The following is a 19,529-nucleotide window of genomic DNA, read 5'->3' on the forward strand; positions in this document are numbered from 1 at the left end:
GAGGACATATTGTCTTCCAGATTTCATTTTTAGAATTAGTTGCACAGGGCTCTGACTTTCACTTAGAACCAGAGTGTTTCAGTGCTGTGCGAAGTGTGAAACTCGTGTCTGGTGACTTCACCGCACAAGGAAATCCATTATCTTGTGCTCTTGTGGGTCTGTGTCACCTGCTACCAGTCAGACCAGTGGATGGGCCATTCATAGCCATCAATAAATACTGTCCAGAGACAGGGATGACAGCAGTGAGCGAGAGGGACAGAGTTCCAGCCCTCCTAAGGCTTGTGTTGTGGAGTGGAGAGGCATGCAATGAATAAGGAAACAAAACAAACAATTTTAGGTGGTGGTAAGTTCTGTAGAGAAAATAGAACATCAGACAAGTAAATAATTACAATAAGGTGAGTGTTAGGATTGGGAAGTACAAGGCACTATGGAGATAACAGCAGTGGGGGCAGAGCATTCCGGATGACCTGGGAGCGATTCACCCTGCACCCTCCTCTTCTATGCTGCTCCTTCATCCACTCCAAGGGCTTCAGAAGCCACCAAGGTCTACACATCAGTGCCAACTCCACGCTTTCAGGGGGCTGCCTTCCGGTCATTGCCACTGGGCTCCTGGGAAGTTTTATAAGCACCTCAAGTTGCCTCTGCCTTGCTGCCACATCTTCCCTCCTCCTGCCGTCAGACAGTCTCTGTGAATGGTGTCAACAGCCCGTCAGAAACCTGTACATCACTCCATCCTGCCCCTCACTGGGCACATCCAGCTAACACCAAAGCTGATAGATGTGATCTCCTCAGTATTTCCTGAACCCAGTCACGTCTTCCTGCCCCCACTGACATGTCCCTATTTCAGGGAATCCATCAGAACTCCTCCCCTGCCCCATCAGTGACCACCACCTCTAGCAACCAACTCCCATCGTGGTGTCACACTGTGGCCACACTGGTATCTCCAAAATACAAATGTAGTCCTGTATGCTCAAATCCCTTCCAGGATGGGATTAGCATGACCTTCCTGACCTGATCCTCACCTACCTCCCAAAGAAATTGCCTGTTACTCCTCCCTCCTGTTCTATGTGCAGCCATGCCAGGCTCCAGACCCCAAACATACCACAGAGGCTCCTATGTCTATAACACCCCTCAACCCCCCTGCCTGCTGAATCCAGTTCCTGGCTTAGTCATCAATTCCTGGAGGAGGCCTGCCTTGACACCAGGCTCTTGGGCTCAGCTTCACATCCCCGCTCTTGGTTCCCCCAGTACTCACACTTTCTCCACCGCCCCCCTGTGTATTTGTTTTGGAGGATAGGAGCTGGGTCACTCATTGTTGTGTCCACAGTGCCTGTGAAGTGCAAGAGTGCTACACTGCACCCCAGTTGTCCTCCTCTCTAAAAGTGGGGACAACAATAATATATGTTAGCTGTATTGTGAGGATCAAATGAGATAATGCATGGAAAACACCTATCACAGTCAATACCTAAAGAGTAAATGGTAGCTACTATTACTATATGATGTTGTTCATACTGAATCTAATCAAACATTTTATTGAAGTTTGAAATACATTCAGGAAAATACATAAAATCATAAGCATACAGAGCTCAGTGAATTTTCACAAATGAATGCACCCTTGTCACTGGCCCCCAGATAGCACTATTTTATTTTATTTTATTTTTCTTTATTGAAGTATAGTTGATTTACAATGCTGTGTTAGTTTCAGGTATACAGCAAAGTGATTCAGTTTATATATATATTCTTTTTCAGATTCTTTCCCATTATGTTATTACAAAATATTATAGTTCCCTGTGCTATACAGTAGGTCCTTGTTGTTTATCTACTTTATATCTAGTAGTGTGTATCTGTTAATCCCAATCTCCTAATTTATCCCTCCCCCCCTTTTCCCTTTGGTAACCATAAGTGTGTTTTCTATGTCTGTGAGTCTGTTTCTGTTTTTGATTGGTAAGTAAGTTCATTTGTATCATCTTTTTAGATTCCACATATAAGTGATATATGATATTTGTCTGGCTTTATTTAGTGTGATAATCTCTAGGTCCATCCATGTTGCTGCAAATGGTATTATTTCATGCTTTTTATGGCTGGGTAGTATTCCACTGTATATATGTACCACATTTTCTTTATTCATTTCACCAGTCGATGGACACTTAGTTGCTTCCATGTCTTGGCTATTGTAAATAGTGCTGCTCTAAACATCGGGATGCATGTATCTTTTCGAATTAGAGTTTTCGTCTTTTCTGGATATATGCCTAGGAGTGGGATTGCTGGATCATATGGTAACTCTATTTTTAGTTTTCGAAGGCACCTCCATACCGTTCTCCATAGTGGCTGCACCAATTTACATTCCCACCAACAGCACATAGCACTATTTTAAAGCTCAAATGTTACCTTCTCAGAGAGGCCCTCCCTTATATCCCACCCCCTACATAGCACTCATGATCAGACATCCTAAATAACCTAATTATATATTTTATATATTATCTATCTCACCTCACTCCAACATAAACTACAGGAGAGCATGACTGTTTTTTTTTAGTCTATTTTGTTCACTGCTGTATCCTCAGGTCCTAGAATAGTGCTAGGCACATAGTAGGTATGCAACAAAAATTTATACTAAAGAATGAATGAGTAAGTGCTTATATTCATTTCTTTAAGCTCCTGGGTGCTGCAGCACTGTCATGTCTGAGAAACAGTGCCCTCCCAGGTTAGACAGTGCAGGGCAGGGACCTAGCCTAGCCTGCGCCCTGAACTGTGCACGGCACGCATCTGCGCAGCCCACCTATGAGTTCTTCCTCCTCACTCCTCCCTGGCGAGACTGGCCCATCCCCCCCCAATTTTGCGTGCATAATAATTAAAATAAGAATAATAGCAACAGCCATAATAATAGTCTCGTCCGCCCTTTGGAGACAACCCGGCCCCTGGCATCCCTCAAGGATTTTCCCAGGGCCTGAAGCACGGGCTTCCCCGCAACCACCCGAAGGCACCTGGTCAAGCTCCCTGCCAAGTCTTCTACCTCCCAATGGGCCCCTGCAGCTGGCTGATGGAGGTTTTTATCATTCGCTCCATTTCGTCCAGGGAAAAACTGAGGCTGCGAAAGGAGAACCCGGCCTCTCTGATCTCCTGACTTGGAATCCCGCGGTCTTTGCCACCACGCACACCACGACCACGTGCGGTGATCACCACCGTCGCCTTTGGTTGGTTTCATAGCCCCCTTCCCTTCGCCAACCATCGCGGCCGGAAAGAATGTGCCTGGCGCTGCTCTGGGCTCTGAGCAAACGGCTGTGCACGGTGTTCCTGCAGGAACAAACGGGTAATGAACCAGGCAACGGCCGGAGCAAGAGGGGTGCCTCACACAGAGTGGTCAGGCGCACTCCGAGGAGGCGACGCTAGCTGAGATCAGGGTGGTGGGAAAGAGCCGGTCACGCGGGGACATGTTGGGAGGAGGTAGATGGTAAGGAGAGTTCCAAGTAGAGAGAACAGCGAATACTCAGCCCCTTTTACATCCACTACCTCGTTGAATCTTACCCCACACTTTGAGAGGGGACACTTTGCCCCATTTTACAGACGAGGAAACTGAGGCCCATAAAGAGTAAGCCATTTACCGAATGGGATTCGAACCCAGCTCTCTGAAACACGCTAAGCCCGGACTCTCCAGCCCGCGTTCCGCGCCTCCTCCTTTCTTCCGCACCGTGACCTTAACTCGGCACGTGCTGGCCCCTCGCCCCCAATCCCAACATTGTCCCACTTAGGAGGGCAGACTGGGGGGCTGTCGGAGGGACCGCGGAAGCCGCGCCCTGCTTGGGGTCCCGGGTTAGAGGCTCCCTCGCCCCGAGTTAGGGACCCTCCCGCGCGCCCCGCCCCTTCCGCGGCCGGGCCGGCGCTGCCTCTGTCCATGGTCAAAGCACCCGGGTAATCCGCCTTTCTCTTCCGCCCGCCGAGCCCCATTCATATTCTAATCACAGCGCGGCCGGCCCGCGAACGGCCACTTTATCGGGGCCCGCGGAGACGCAGCCGGCCCCCCCACTTCCACTTCCAGCCCCCCAGCTCCTCGCCTCCCTCTTTCTGCACTCTACACTCAGCCGAGGAGGGGGTCCCTGGGAAAACCGCGTCCCCACTCGAAGACCCGGGCTTCTCGCAAACTTCGTGGCTGGCTGGGGGCGGGGGCGGGAGGAGGGAGGAAGGGACCGAGACACAGACAGACTGACAGACAGAGTTACGGGAAGAGGCGGGGGCTGCGGGGAGTGTCAGAGAGACCAAGGGGGATAGAGACAGAGAGGGGCAGAGTCCTAGGGAGAGACAAAGAGGTGAGGGGCCAGGGGCTGGACCGAAACGCACGCAGCCCAAACCGGAGACACAGAGGGACACAGAGGACGAGGGAAGGACAGAGGGAGACAGAGACAGGGAGGCAGGCGGGGAGAGGGGCAGATACACCCAGAAGACAGAAAGTTCTGGAGATGAGTCAGCGCCTCACACCCTCCCTGCCAAGCGGCCTTCTCGCCGCCTGGGGTGGGGGTGGGGTCTTAGGGCTGCAGCCCCCCCTTCCCCTCCCCCTTTCAGCGCTCTCCTCTCCCCCACGCGTGTCCGCGGATCCGCGTGGAAGGGAGTCAAGGCTTACCTCATCCCCAGGGCTCCCACTCAAAATCTAGCCCGGGACCAAGCTTGGGGGGCCCAGGAGAAGCGGGAAAGGAGTGGGGCCCACTCGTGGCCGCGTAGGCGACTCCCCAGGCTCCTCGGAGTCCCCTGCCCACCCCCCCAAGCCTGCGCCGCGCCTGGCCGGATCGGGGGAGGGGGGCAGGGGGGAGGGGGCCACATCTAAGCCAATTTTGATTTCGCCTATAATGAGTGCCGGGCGAAGGCTGGAGAAGGCCTCTGGAACTTTAAATAAGAAAAACGTTGCTAATGCTATAATAGAAGGGGGAAGTCGGAGGGCTGGGATTGCGTCGCTCTGAGCCCCCCTTTTCGGAGGCGGCTTTTCTTATTCAAAACAGGCCCACAATGGGCTTCACAGTGCGCCTCGCCACGGCCCCATCTGACGAGCGGCCATTCATCAGGCCGGCTGGCCTATCAATGACATTGCTCCCATCGGGGCTCCTATAAAATGATGCTTTTTCCCATGAAACATCCGCAAACATTTTGACGGGTTTGGCTTTGCCCGGCTGGATTACTGAGTGTCCCCTTGCTCGCTCGCTCTTTCTCTCTCCCCCTTCTCCGAGCTCTCTCCCTTCTCTCTCTCTCCTCTTTTCTTCTTTCTCTGTTCTCCTTTCTCTTTCTGCCTTTTCCTTTTCTTCTTTATCCTTCCGTCCTTGCACTCTCTGCGTCTCTTTCTCCTTCTCCCCTCCTTCCTCCCTTCCTCCCTGGGCAGCTCTAGCACAGGGGACCCCCAAACATCAGAACTTTTGGGGGGCGCCTGTGCTGTCCATGGGAAGAGCATGCATTGTGGGTTACTGGAGGAACCCGACATGGATTCCACAGGTTAGTCCTACTGGTGGGGGTTGGGGGGGAGACATTGGGAGGGAAAGAAGAGGTAGAAGGGGAACTTCAGCAAGAGTCGCAAAAAGTTCAGAAGGGTCAACTTGACAGCGGAACCCCAGGAAATAACGGAGCCTGCAGAAGTTTTCAATCCCATGCGATGTGCGATGTCTGTAAGCGGATGCGTGGAAGTGTGCGCGTGTGTAAGCGTGTGACTGTGTGTGTAAACGTGTGTGTGCGCGCGCGCGCTGAGGAGCGCGCTTTTGCTAGTCCGGGACACAAAGTTATGTAAAGATTCGCTGGCTCGAGGCGAGCTCGAGGTGCCACTTGCAGAAACTTTGCGAGCCGACCGCCCCCTCCCGGGCCCGGCTCCTCCCCCGGTTTGGGGGCCCCGGAATAGCGGTGCGCTCTGGAGCTGGTGGCTAGGGCCAGGAAGCCGAGCGGAACGCCCCAGAGGCGGGGGAGGGCGACGGCTCCGCACAGCGCCTGGGAGGTGGGGACAGAGGCTCCGACTGGTGGAGATGCGCAGCTGGAGGGAGTGGCGGCGGCGAAGCCGGTGGTCCTGGGGAATCCGCGCCCGGTCTGGAGGAGGGAGCCCCGGGCCGTCCGAGGCGGGGTGTAGCCTCCTTGCCCGGAAGGGGCACCCGACGATGCGCTCTGCTCGGGGATTGTAATTCTGCTGAAGGGAGGACAAGACGCTGAGCGGCTGGCGAGGCCTGGCGTCTGGGTCTGCAAACTGCTCGGCACTTTGGGGTCTGTTGGCTGTGGGCATCAGGTTTTGGGGTTGCGGCCGTCCGTAACAACAGAGAAAGCAAGCCAAGGAATCTCTTACAACGAAAAAGCCCAGCGTCTCGGTTCTTTCTCCAGTAGAGTCTTCGCCACCTCCCAGTTTTAGCGCCTTTGAAGAGCCGCCAAACTTCTAGATCAGAGTTATGCTCCCTATGCCCCTTCCAGGTGAAAGAAATTCTCTGGAAGTTCACCTCCTCCCCCAGCCGCAGTCTTCCAACCAGTGCAGTCCTATCCCGGCTTGGTTGTAGCCTTGGAGTTTCTTGGGGAGAGGCAGAAACAGGGCAGTGAGAGCAGCCTGGGCCGAGGCAGCAGCTTGACGCGATGCTTGAGGGGATGCCTACGAGCATCCGCTGCTGGACTTTGCAGCGCGGAGCAACAAGTGCCTTCCAGCCTCTGCCATCCCCTAACACACGCGCGACTCCTCCCTGAGCAAAGAAACACCACACGATTGTTTCCCCATCTCCACTCCGAAGCAGGCTGGAAATGGATGTGGGGTGGGAGTAGGGGTCATCTGGGCGTTGCCCCAGATGGTCTTTCTTCCGTCCTTGCAGAAAGATTTCCAGCCTCTCCTGGCTTCTGCTGGGGCCCTGGTGGACAAGACGCCCACCCCCTCTGGCCAGGGGTATCTTTGATTTTCCAGGGTAATTGTCTATCTCTGATCTCAAGAGCTAAGTCCTTCTCCACTGCGCTCCCCCGAGTGGGTGTGGGGTCCCTGGCAGTGGGGAAAGGCTGAGCCCCCGCAGAACTCCCTACTACGTGCAATGACAAACGAAGGTAAGGAGAGGCGTCGCCTGCCGCCCGCCCGGCTGCGAGTGCGCGGCCAGCCCTGCTGGATCCTCTCCACTGGCGGTAAATAGGGCGCCCAGAGAGGGAAAAGAGACCCTCCCTGCATACTGCTATGCCAAGTGTTAGTGCCACTACGCACCTCCTGGGCACCCAACTTTAGAGGTGAATATCCTTGAACAAAATTAAACCCATGTCTGCATGGTTTGCGACCAAGTATTTGCAAGGGGTCCACGTAGGGTCTTGGGGTCTCCACGCCCCACACCAGCCATGGCCCAGCTGAGGGTTTTAGCCACCCCTTCCACACGACTGGAGATTCTCGGTGCGTTCTGGGGAGAGCTGCGGGGTTGTGGAAACGTTCTGTTTTCTGTCCTCTAGCTAGTGGTCGTGGAGACACCTGGTCATTATTTACAGCAGACACCCCCAGCGGGTTCTGAAATCTTTTCTCCCATCCACTCCCCTCCCCTTTTCGAAAATGTTAGACATCTCTAGATCGCCATCCTGAACTCAAAAAGTTCTGGGAAACGGCATTGTGAAGAAATGACACGAGGCGCACCAGGTGACATTTTCACTCGGGCTTGCAAAACCGACAAGGGAAGTGCGGCTCGGCGCGGTCCGGTCCAGGACCTTCCCTCACCTCGCTTCCAGAGAACTTAATCCAATTAGCTTTTCTTCGGAGTTTCCCTTGTTATGTAAAGGTCCTTTCTCCCCGGCTTGCTGAGACCTGCGCTCCTTGGAGCAGTTCGATTCTGCTCCTTTTACGGCAGATTGCGCGCAAATCTTACGGCAGAACCACGAATATTATCATTATTATTATTTTATTCCGAAAGGGCTGGAACGATCGATTCTCAGCAAGTGCTGGGGCGATGTCCGGAGCGTCCGGGGCCGGAGAGGCCGGCGGGCCAGGCCTCCGTCCCCTCCTCTTAAAAGGAAAATCCCCGCAACGTGCCTCGGCCCCGGGAGGACAGTTTTGCACGGGCCGGGGCTCTAGTGGTCCGCCTGGGGGCCCCTTCAGCGTGACCTGCGGAAACGCGCCCCTTTGTTCTGCGCACCGAGGCGGTAATATATTCCTCGAGTTTTCCCAAAATACTCAACAAGTGTGAGGGCTGAGACAATGCCCCGTCGGAGGAGGCCGGAGAGCCGGCGCGCGCCTCTGGGCCCTGGGCTAGCTCACCGCCGAGTGCCACAAAGCAGAGCTCCCCTCCCAGGAGGCCCGCAGCGCGCCCGGGCTCGGGGAGGCGGCGGAGGCCGCAGGCGCACGCGTGGGGCGGTCGACGCGCCCTCCGCCCGGTGCGCGGTTTGCAGCTGCGTCGCTCCCGGCTCGCGCCTCAGCCCCGCGCCGCGCAAAGTCTGCGCCGAGCTCCGTGTGGCCCGCCCTCCCCACGCGGGCCGCCGCCGGCGCCTACGTGTTCGTGGCCTGTGGCTCCAATCCTGGCTGCCCTTCCCAGACGAGCGTTGCTCAGTTACTCAAGGTACCTGGAAATTCGAGAACGAGGGGCGGGGTGGGGGGAAAGTAGGTAGAGTTTTAGGCCACGGAGAACTTGTACAAAGTGGGCCGGGGCCAGGTTGGTCGCCTGCGCAACGGAAGGGTTGTTTCTTGTTAAACGGGACGGCGCCTTACAGAGGGGCACTGACGAGCCCGACCTGGAAACTTCTGCCTCTACCCGCTTTCCGCCGCGACCTCCAAAACCCAGAGCGGCCAAAGCACCCCTAGAGCCGGATTTGAGCTCCCTGGGCCACAACGGCGGGAAGGCACTCTGGTCTACAGGCCCCCGGCTCAGCACAAGGCCCGACCTGGCTCCGAGGGCTCGCAGGTGGGGACCTTCAGTGGCTTTGGCGTGGGGCCGGTGGGGCAGAGAGCGCCCGGGTGGGAGGAGGCCCCGGGCCTAGGAAAGCCGCCGTCTTCTCCAGGCCCAGGACCCAGACTGCGAGCTCGGGGAACAAGGGGTCGGAGCTCTGAACTTTGCCCCCGCGCCCAAATCAGACTGTCTCGCCCTCCCCGGCCGTGTGTGTGTGTGTGTGTGTGTGTGTGTGTGTGTGTGTGTGTGTGTGGCCGGTAAAGGGGGCATGCTCGCCCCACCCTCGCCACCTGCCAAGTGCCGACGTCTGGGTTTGGCATCAGGGTCAAGTAAGAGCCGCGTGGTCCCCAGGTCCCCAGTCCGTGTGTCTGCAGCACTAGCCAGCGCGGACGCGGCGTGCAGGCCGGGCTCGCGGAGCCCCGCACGCGACTTGGTGCGGCGGCCCGGGACAACGCGCTTTCCCACCCGGCCTGTAGGTCCTGGAGACCCGGAAAAGTTTGCAGGGGCCGCCCGGCGACTAGGCCCTGGGATTTCCATAGCTGCGCCCGCTCCCCTCCCCAGCGCGTCGCCATGGAGACTGCTGGAAGTTGGTGGTGGAAAACAGACCCAGCGCAAAGCAAAATATTATGAGTGCAGTTGGGGTGACTTCAGGGGGGGCAGGGGACCGGAGGGCATGAGCGGGAGCCAGAGGCAGAGGCCGACAACAAAAGGCCGAGTACGAGGAGGAGAGAGGAGTTTGCACGGGGCCTCCCCGCCGCTGTGTGAGAGCTGGACCATCCTGCTTCCCAGAGGCGCCGAGGTCTCTAATTTCTCTCCAGCAGCTACACCTTTTCTCAGCCCGCCTGCGCGCCCTCTCTCCCACCCCTCCTCCTCCGGGTTCTCGTCCAGCCTCCCTCCCCATCCCGAAGTTAGGCGCCAGCTGGGCAGTGCGCCCGCCCCCCCCCCACGAGCCACAGGCTCACCAACGTGAAAGGTTCTGGCTTTTCTTCCCCACGACCCGTGGGTCGCCCCAGATGAATTTCTCATCGCTCCCCGCCCCCCCAAACTGGATCTGAAAGGGTAAGGGGTTAGGATAAGGCGGGAAAGAGAAGAGAAGGAGGTGCCTGGTCAGAAATCTTGGAGGGGTGGGGAGTGTACTGAAGAGAAGATCCTCCGGATTTTTTTCTCCTTTGTATAGTGGGGAAAGCTCGGGGTTATCATTCCGACTCAGCCACTTGTAATGATACTTTAGGTAAATCTTCTAGCCTTTACAAGATTAATTTTAATTGCCTGTAAAATGAAGGGTAAGACAGCTCACAGACTAGGACTCTCTGACAAGTTAGACGTATCCCTCTTTACTATAGAACCCAGGTTACCACTATCTGAACTATGATCCATTGCACAATTAGTGACTCTCTCCCCAAACTAATAATATACTAAAATATTTTTACAAGTCATTTAGGATTTTAAGAGTCGAGAACCTTGAATAACCCCCTTTTAAGGAACGGTAATTGCCTTTCTCAGTTACGCCTGAGGTGCGTTCCTTAAGGCGTTAGATTTTATGGGGCTGTACCCGGCGTCAACGCTGAAATGCCTCTGGGTGATGAAGTCAGCATCACAGACCCCCACAAGTGCTGGATAAGAAGCCACACTGGCCCACGTGGTGAGATGTTGCTATCAAGAGTACACCAGACTTTACCCTCCGTTGCTCAAGCCTTTAGGAAGAGGTGAGGCTCTTCTCACACCTGGCCACCCCTCCTGGTGATATGTTCAGCAGAGGAGTCCTTCCATTCTCCCCAGACTCTGTCTCCTCATCTGTAAATGAACGGATTGGATGTAAAGATTGCCACGGTCTGTCTGAGAGTTTATGACTAATTTACATGCCCGTGTCTGTGATATCTGCCTGGTACTAGGTTTATAAAGTAGTTCATCACACATCGATCCTCACAAGCGCTCCGCGAGGGAGGTATTTTTGTGACCTGCATCAGGCACAGCGTTTCTCTTCTATTTCCAACACTGCAAAATCGTGATTCTAAGTCAAGTTGATGTGTGTGTTTGCCTTGGTGTCTGTGCAAAAAAAAAAAAAAAGGCTGAAAAGGTATGGAATGGTGACATCACAAGTTGGACGCCAGACAGTCAGGTCTCCACTTGCATAGACCCCGAGAGCCTGCCCTGCCTGCTGTACAGGTTACTTGGGACCCTCTTCAGCTGCCCCTCCAGAGATGCACGGCTCTGCAGGATGGAAAAGGCGGTGGTAGGGGAGAATCTCCGACGTTGCTTCTCCCCACACCCACTCTATTTGAGATGTCTTTGCAATTTTATCAAGGTTAGGGGAGAGAATAACTCAAAGACAGATAATTTGGAGGTGTCAGGTAAAAGTTAAAAAAATTACTTTGGGTGAATTTGTCGGAGGTTTTATTCAGTCTCGCTCACTGAGCACCTGTTGGGTGGCAGAGCCCGGGGATGAATAAGGCCACGGTCCCTACTATCAAGGACTTTAAAACGTTTTGATGAGGGAAGGCATGGACATATTGAGAGTGGTGAGCGCTACAAGGGACAGAAAAATAGTGTCCCCTTGGGGCCTAGAGGAAAGGATGGTCTCTCTTGTTGAACACCCACCATGTGGCAGCCCCATTAACAGGCACTTTACCACACGTTAGCCATTTAAGCCTGACAGCAGTTCTGCGTTGTCCCTTTTTAGGATGAAAGAGGGTCTGGAACTTGCATAGGGTCACAACTTGTACGTGGTAGAGCTAGATCAGAGGCCAGGCTGGGAAAGCCCGTTCCCTCGCCCCACCCTGCCTGCTTCAGCTGGACACTGGTAGAGCGCTAGCCTGGCAGGGCTTGGTGATGACGCTGGCCGCCAGGTGGATTTGAATCCCAATTGGTGAGAAGGGAAATGCAAGGATGAGAGTGGAGGAGCAAGGAATGTTGTGTCTTTGAGCTCCAGAGAAAACGTCTCTGAAGTTGTCATATGATTCTGGATTTGAAGAGGATTTTAAATGATGGCAGTGGTAGGAGGCAGTGCATCACAAGGGTTGAGTAGAGTATAGACTTTGGGCAAATTTTAGCTTGTTTCATCCATCCATTCATTCAAGAATTCTATGTGTCTTCTGCGTGCCCTGCATTCTGCTAAATGCTGAGCTTTAAAATGCCATCTCTGCTCCTCTGGAGCATAAATTCTAGACAGACAAACAGATAAACACAAAAATAGATAATCTCAGCTAGTGATACGTACTATGAAGAGAAAACACTGTCTAGATTAATGAAGACAGAGTGTGGTGATGGGGAGGTTGCTACCTTTCACAGGGTGCCTTTCTGCCACATGAAGCTGTGTGTCTTTGGTCTGGAAGCTAGATATTGCTGAGCTTCAGTTTTCTTACAGAATTGATAGAACCGTCTGATAGGGCTGTTGTGAGTCTGCAATGCGAAAGTGATAATAAATGACATATATTCAATACTTACTATATGTTTTCACTTTGCTAAGCATTTTAATTTAAATGCATTATCTAGGTAATGCTCACAACAACGCCCTGAAGAAGGAACTGTTATCATTCGCAGTTTAAAGGAGGAAACCAACAGGCTCAAAACTGAAAAGTTTCTGAGCTCTAGAAAGTTGGGCTGTGAGACATACCTTGACTGCACGGGAAGCAGGATCGATCTTAATTGCGTGTTCCAAACTTTCCTGAGACAGAATGCAAGGAATAAATCTAAGTTTTTGTTTTCACTTTTAAAGCTAATGTTTGTCAAGTGCCTTTCACATGCCAGGCATGTACTAAGCACTTTAAATTCATTATTAGTTGTATTTTAAAATGTATGTTAGGGGTACTATTATCATCCACTCCATTCTATGCAATGGGAAATGGAGGCAGATAAAGGCTATCCTTGAAGGGGGTGAGTACCCTAACCTGCAGTGATCCGCACTCTTAGTCACAAGGCTATACTGTCTTTCTCTTCTTTTTTGTTTTAGCGAGGGAGAGGGTTGTGTTGGAAAGGATGTCCAATGAAAGCGTATATTATTTTAGCAAAAGCATGCCATTTTCTTCCTGTAAGAAAGTGTTCGGATAGTCTTTTATACTGTGAAGACAAAATTGTAAATTATCGTTGGCAAAAATAGGGACATAAAGGGACACATCTTTCCTACAGATGTGAAATGCACTGTAGTCTTCTTGGGGATTCATTTGAAGTTTAGTTACCATTCGCTTTGTGTCTGTGAATGTCTAGGCTTCATTCATGCTCACATACAGACATACCTCAGCCAGAATAGACTAATGAGGCAGAAGCCATTAAGTACTATGATTATATATGTAGCCTTTCGGTAATTTAACAAACCATATATTAGAGCTAGAAGTCATTCACAGATATGTGTTCCCCTATGGTTTCAAGTAGATGTGGGTGTGCTTTAATGAAAAGAACATGGGCTTTGCTATCAGATAGACCAAGATTTAAATCCCTGCTTGGTCACTTGCTAGCTGTGTGACCCGGGGCAAATGACCTAAGTTCTCAAGCCTCAACTTCCTTCTTTGTGAAAAAATCCACTCTTTACCTTCTAGGGTCCTTAAGAGGATATACTGGGGAGGAGGAGGTTGTTGGGTGAAATAAGTGAAGGGGATTAAGAAGTACAAGCTCCGGTTATAAAACAAATAAGTCACAGGGATGTACTGTAACAGCATAAGGAATATAGTCAATAATGCTGTAATAGTTTTGTGTGGTGACAGATGGTTACTGGACTTGTCGTGGTGATTGTGTGGTAATGTATTTGTCGGATCACTATGTTGTACCCTTGAAACTAACATAATATTGTATGTCGACTATACTTCAATAAGAACAAAAAGAGGATATAATGAGATTGTGCTCTTTAAGTTAAGCCTGGCTCCTAGAAATTGCTCAGTAAATGGCAGACCTTACTATGATTGAAAATAATTATCTGGCCTTCCTGTGCCAAATCCTAGGTGTCTAGTTGGGAAAAGGGGATAAGAATGCTGAAAAAAATTTGGATTGTTTCAGCATATCTAGATGTTTTTTGTACTGCGTAGACATAGTCTCAATTCTCATGTCAAGATAAATCATTCTCTTCTAAAAGGTTTTAGGCTGAGGGATTCATGTCATTTTCATTTCTCTACCTTCCCCATGAACAAGGCATTTTATGTGCTTCTGTTTGCCATGGTTTCACCCTTGCGTTTTCCAGTTTGTTAAAGGAAGTGGAAAATGTGTCTTTGTAGAGGCAACACCTGTTGACTGGGATCTGAATCCTGCAAGAGAGTTAGTTGCGTGGAGATCTCAGAGGAGACGTGTGGTGCACACCTCTGATGAAGGCCCCTGCACAACCCCTGACGCCCTCCCAGTTCTAGAACGTGATGGCCCACGTTCTTCATCCACTGCCCTCCCCCCGCTGCCCAATACGTGTAGGCATCACTGTTTTATTAAAGACTGAACCATTTTACACTTGACTTTCGAGAAGGGGAAACCAGTTTCAAGTGAGTCTTTCTCTGAAACTCGTTTTAGCAGGAACTCGTTTAGATCTCTGGCCTTTCTTGCGTATTTTTCTAACGTGAGGAGAAAATGTCCATTTGTTCCGCTTCTGTCTTTATAACTTGATTTTATCTACGTTGTGGTTTTTGGGTTTTTGAAATATTAACAGCTTTCTTTAAGAGAGAGAAAGATCATAAAAAGCAGAAAAGAAAGAATGAAATTCAGCCCTTCAGTTTTCAGTTGAATAGGATCTGAATTTAGGCAACTAGGGCTGAATTACCTGTGCCAGTAGATTACGTGGTTTCTGTGCTCAGATCTGATCCTCAGAGCAGAATTTCTTTAAAATAGGTATATAGTTTCCACTTTTGTGGTTGGTTAATCCTCAGTAAAATGTAAAAGCATAATCTGCCTCTGAGCAATCAATAATTATTAGTAGACAGGTGAACCTGGACGTGTTGGGTTTATATTGTTGTGATTGTTTTGCTTTAATTCAAGGGGATAATAAGAAAGCCTTTGAAAAGGCTTCAACCCGGTGAGGGTTAGTTAGGGCTTAGTGCCCTGCGTGTTTTCTGACTACCCAACTGTGCTAAAGGTCAGCATTATTTAGACACAGCCTAAGTGAGATTGATGAATATAGCAGATTTTTATTTAATTGGAAGGGGAAATTACTACTTCATAAGCATTGATCTCCTAAATCCATCATGTTGGAGAAAATGCAGTATCAGTGAACACGAGTGAACTACTCCTGAACTAGATTTTGAACTGTCATTTGAATAATCTAAAGAGTGATTAGTGATTGCTAATTACACCGCCAGCAACCAATTTTTGAGGCACGAACGCATTTCGTGGAGAAACTTATGTTAACACATTTGTTTTGCATCTTGTGACAGCTCTGAAGTCATTTCAAGCTAATATTAGACTTTTGAAGAAGGAGGCGTTTCTTTGAATGTTACAATTACAGAATTTATAATTTTTTTAAAAAGCAGGGGTGATATTTGAGCTCCACATCATCTTTTTCTGAACGATGAGTCTGAATTTGGGGGTGTTGATACATGTGATGTATTTATAGTTTGTGAACTGGTTCTCAGAGCTCATGGGTAGGTGAAATTCCTATTGAAGTTGTTGGGGTTTTGTAAAGTTCCAGAATTGGGCCCGTGGCATAAGCGCAGATCTGTTTATGGTGGAATTGATTGATCACCTTAAATATTTCGCCGTGTTTTCTTCGTGGTGTTCAGTTCCACTGCTGATAACAAATGTAGAGTGGGGGCAGGGGGAGAATTTGGGTGCCTCTATAAGTTCTTCGTTCTACCAAAAAGAAAATCAAGTAATTCTGTATCATTCTTATATGGCTACGAAAAAAGCTAAAATTTCTGTTTCTAGGAGTTTTTTTTTTTTCTCTTACTTGATGGCTCCTTTTACAAAAACAAAATAGTTTCTCCACAAAGCATTATTAGACATCATAGAAAAATAAATAACTTTGGCTGAGAAAGCCCTGGGAGTTTACAAGGAAGGAAGATCCCAGAGGGCTTCAGGCCCTCAGTTAAAATGTGAAAACTTTTAAGCATTGGAAAGAAGATTTCTAAAGGGTTGAGCTGTTGTTGTGAGAGGGCCTTTGGTCTCCATGAACTTTTATTTTCAACTCAGTGGGCAGAGTTTTTGAGGTTGCTGTGGTTTGGGTAGGGGACCTTTTCAGAAATGCCAGGCTTTTAGAAAAAAAAACACAGCTTTTCTTCTAATCAAGGCTCCGTTTTAAAGTTTGAAAACTTTGCTGTGATTAGAAGAATGAATTATTTGTCTGCTTCGTTGGGGTTTCCTCTGGGTGCCCAGGCTGCAGGGCGTTCTCTGCCTGGGCTACCTTGCAGGGCACTGCTGAGGAGGCACTGGCAGTGGGGAGGGCTGCCTGCCTGGACCTGGTCTCACCCGCAATAGGCATGAGCCTCACTCAGGCTGGTTGAGCCCCGAGCGTAGCAGGGAAAGCGTGCAGGGCAGAGAGGTCCAGAGGGGTCCAGAGAGATCCAAGAGATGAGGAACCTAAAAAAAGGATTCCCTGTGGGTCTGTGTTCTGTTCAGAGTTTTTCTTGGTATTGAGACATGCATAAAAAAGAAGAAGAAAGGAAAAAAACACCAAAGCCGTATGATTGTACATAGTACCTGGAGACTATATATTGATACATAGGTTGTTGTTGAGAAGGAAAGAATGAAGGAAAAGGGAATGAAGAGAGAAAGAAAGGAAAGAAGGAAGGAAGGAGACAAGGGAGGAAGGAAGGGACAGAGGGAGGATGGGAGAGAAGGAGGGAACTACACAAATTATTTTGGTAATTGACAGCAGGCTGCCTTAATGAATTATTTTCAAAATGATTAGTTGCTTTTTTTTAATCAAGTGACTCCCTTTTTGAAATCGGGTAGCAGATTAATAACATTTATAATCTTTTCCAATCACTGTGCTAAATGCTTATGCATGTTAACTCATTTAATTCTCATACCCAACCGACGGCATTATTTTCCGCATCTTACAGAAGAGGAAACCGAGGTACAGAGAGCCTAGGTAACATGTCCAGGCCAAATGGCTGGTTTCAAATGAGGATATGAGCACAGATTATTCTGATTTAAAAGCCAGGCTGCCTCCTTGCCTCCTAAGACCTGGAGTTAGAAGGAGGACCTCAGAGATGTCCATCCTAGCTCACCTGCTCTACTATATAACGAAGTTCAGGAGGTCAGGTCACCCCTAATCCTGGGGGAGATGGCCGCTCATGCTGCGGTTCTCTGGAGCACACTGTCACGGTGTCAGTGGGCTTCTGGCTGTCATGGGCACCTGGATGTGACTTTGGCAGCAGACTGCTGACTGAGGACACCCACGGGGGCTCCTTCCTGCGGGGGCACCTTCATGTCAGGTGTTCCTTTCATTTCTAATTGTTCTCAGAGCTTCTGAGTTCAACCTGGCACCACCACTGGGGAGGTATCCCCTGCCTGCCAGTTACTGTGGCAAATTTGACATCTTATATCATCAAAGGCTTCATGCTTATTTACTTACAGACATGATTTTCCTTACAATAGGTTAAGCATAAAAACCTTGGGGGTTAAAATAACAGCCCTTTCCATTGCATAGTATGTCACAGTTTGCAATCACTGTTACAATCATTTTTCAAAATATTTATTTATTCATTTATTTATTTATGGCTGTGTTGGGTCTTTGTTGTTGCGCATGGGCTTTCTCTAGTTGCGGCATGCAGGGGCTACTCTTTGTTGCGGTGCGCAGGCTTCTCATTGTGGTGGCTTCTCTTGTTACGGAGCATGGGCTCTAGGTGCACGGGCTTCAGTAGTTGTGGCATGCGGGCTCAGTAGTTGTGGCATATGGGCTTAGTTGCTCTGTGGCATGTGGGATCTTCCCAGACCAGGGCTCGAACCCGTGTCCCCTGCACTGGCAGGTGGATTCTTAACCACTGCGCCACCAGGGAAGTCCACTGATACAATCATTAATAGTAGGGAGTTTGCAATCACTGATACAATCATTAACTGCTCTGACTATAGAATCCCATAGACTTAGTGAGAATCGGCCTTGCCATGGGCTAGATGTACGAATTCAGCAAGTCACGTGACCTCTCTGAGCCTCAGTTTGCTTGTTAGTAAAGTGGGATCATGCAGAGTACCTACCTTAGAGGGTATTGTGAGGATTAAATGAACTAATACATATAAAGGGGTCCACACAGGGCCTTGGCGTGTTGTAAAAGCTCAATAAACAGAAGGTGCTTCAAGCACTTGCTTCTTGTGTCCCCCTAGTAGCTTCCAAGACCTGCCTTCTCCCCATTCCCCTTTCTGCCCCTTCCCCCAGGACTGCATAGGAGAAGAAAACATTTTGTATAGCACTTCCCCTGTGTTCAGTCTTTACAATACATAACCTCATAAACCTGTGATCTGGGCAGGATCATTCCCATCTTATACTTAGTGAAACTGCCACTCCGTGGGATTCAGTCACTGTACGTGCATTGGTTCGTACAGCGAGAGTATCCGAACTGAGGTGGTTATGGCACCAAAGCTGGTCCTGCTTTCTTAAACCAGGCCATCGCCATACCAATTAAAAACATGCAGTTGTAATGAAGCTGTTGATGGTTTCCCTTCCACATAGAGCTCTGACTGTCTTAACTTTGCCTCACGGTGCTCTTATCCACGTGGGCCTAAAGTGCACATACTTCCAATCCTCGTTTTCAGTGTTTACTTGATGCTTCTTCCTTTGTTTCTCCAGATTTCCGCCTGTGTCATTATTCTCTGTGCTTAGCACAGTGCAAAGCATCTTCCAGAGTGTCTCACACAAGTCAATGCTTGATGAGTATTTACTTAAGATATAAATCAATTCCTCCTTCATATTCTGAGGAATGCTGCATCTCTTTTCCTGCTTTCTAGGAAGCCTGGCTCAAGGCTCCATGCAAGCGCGTACTTGATAGATTAACTGCAGATGAACTGGCACTCTTGAGCCCCTGTGAGCCAGGCATGGTGCTGGTGCTTCATTCATTTCTTTCTTTCCCTCCCTCCTCTCAGCCCTTCCTCTTCTCTCCTCATTGATCTGCTCTTCTGTGCCAAGCACCGTCCTAAGGGTGGGGAATAAGGTACAGTCAGCTCTTAAGGAGCTTATATTATTTCTCCTAATCCTCATAATAACCTCATGGGGTAAGTATTTTTAATATAGGAGGAAAATTGAGGTCCATGAGGTTAAGTAATTTGCCCAGGGTTGCAGAATTTACTTGGTCCCTTGTAAGGGGAGGATTAGAATTAGTGTCCTGCCGGCTCCCAAGCCCATGCACCAAGGGATCCAAGAATCAAACAGAAAGAATGATAACGGGAAGGAACTAAAGAGTAATTCCTGGGAGGTGGGCATGATATAAAAATTATAATAGCTAAGACTTATATAGTGCTTACCATGTAAACATTCTCTGTGCCTTATTCACTTAATTCTCATACAAACCCCATGAGGTTCTATTATTACCACTCCCATTTTGCAGATTTAAAAAAATTGAGAGGGCTTCCCTGGTGGCGCAGTGGTTGACAGTCCGCCTGCCGAGGCAGGGGACACGGGTTCGTGCCCTGGTCCTGAAAAATCCCACATGCCGCGGAGCAGCTAATCCCGTGAGCCATGGCCGCTGGGCCTGCGCATCCGGAGCCTGTGCTCCGCAACGGGAGAGGCCACAACAGTGAGAGGCCCGCGTACCACAAAAAAAAAAAAAAAAAAAAAAAAAATTGAGGCTC

The 19,529-nt window shown here is 49.9% G+C and overlaps 1 protein-coding gene across 1 annotated transcript in view; it reads left to right on the plus strand.

Annotated features, from left to right (window-relative positions):
• Nucleotides 1–5,010: 5,010 nt before the first annotated feature.
• Nucleotides 5,011–19,529, plus strand: part of RFX4 (regulatory factor X4) — a 170,335-nt gene continuing 155,816 nt past the window's right edge. The window contains exon 1 of the mRNA XM_024127375.2: nucleotides 5,011–5,472. Coding sequence (XP_023983143.1) covers nucleotides 5,430–5,472 — 43 coding nt within the window. The 5' untranslated portion in view covers nucleotides 5,011–5,429. The remainder of the gene's footprint in view (nucleotides 5,473–19,529) is intronic.

The sequence above is a fragment of the Physeter macrocephalus genome, chromosome 6, assembly GCF_002837175.3.
Source record: "Physeter macrocephalus isolate SW-GA chromosome 6, ASM283717v5, whole genome shotgun sequence".
NCBI classification, from domain to species: domain Eukaryota; kingdom Metazoa; phylum Chordata; class Mammalia; order Artiodactyla; family Physeteridae; genus Physeter; species Physeter macrocephalus.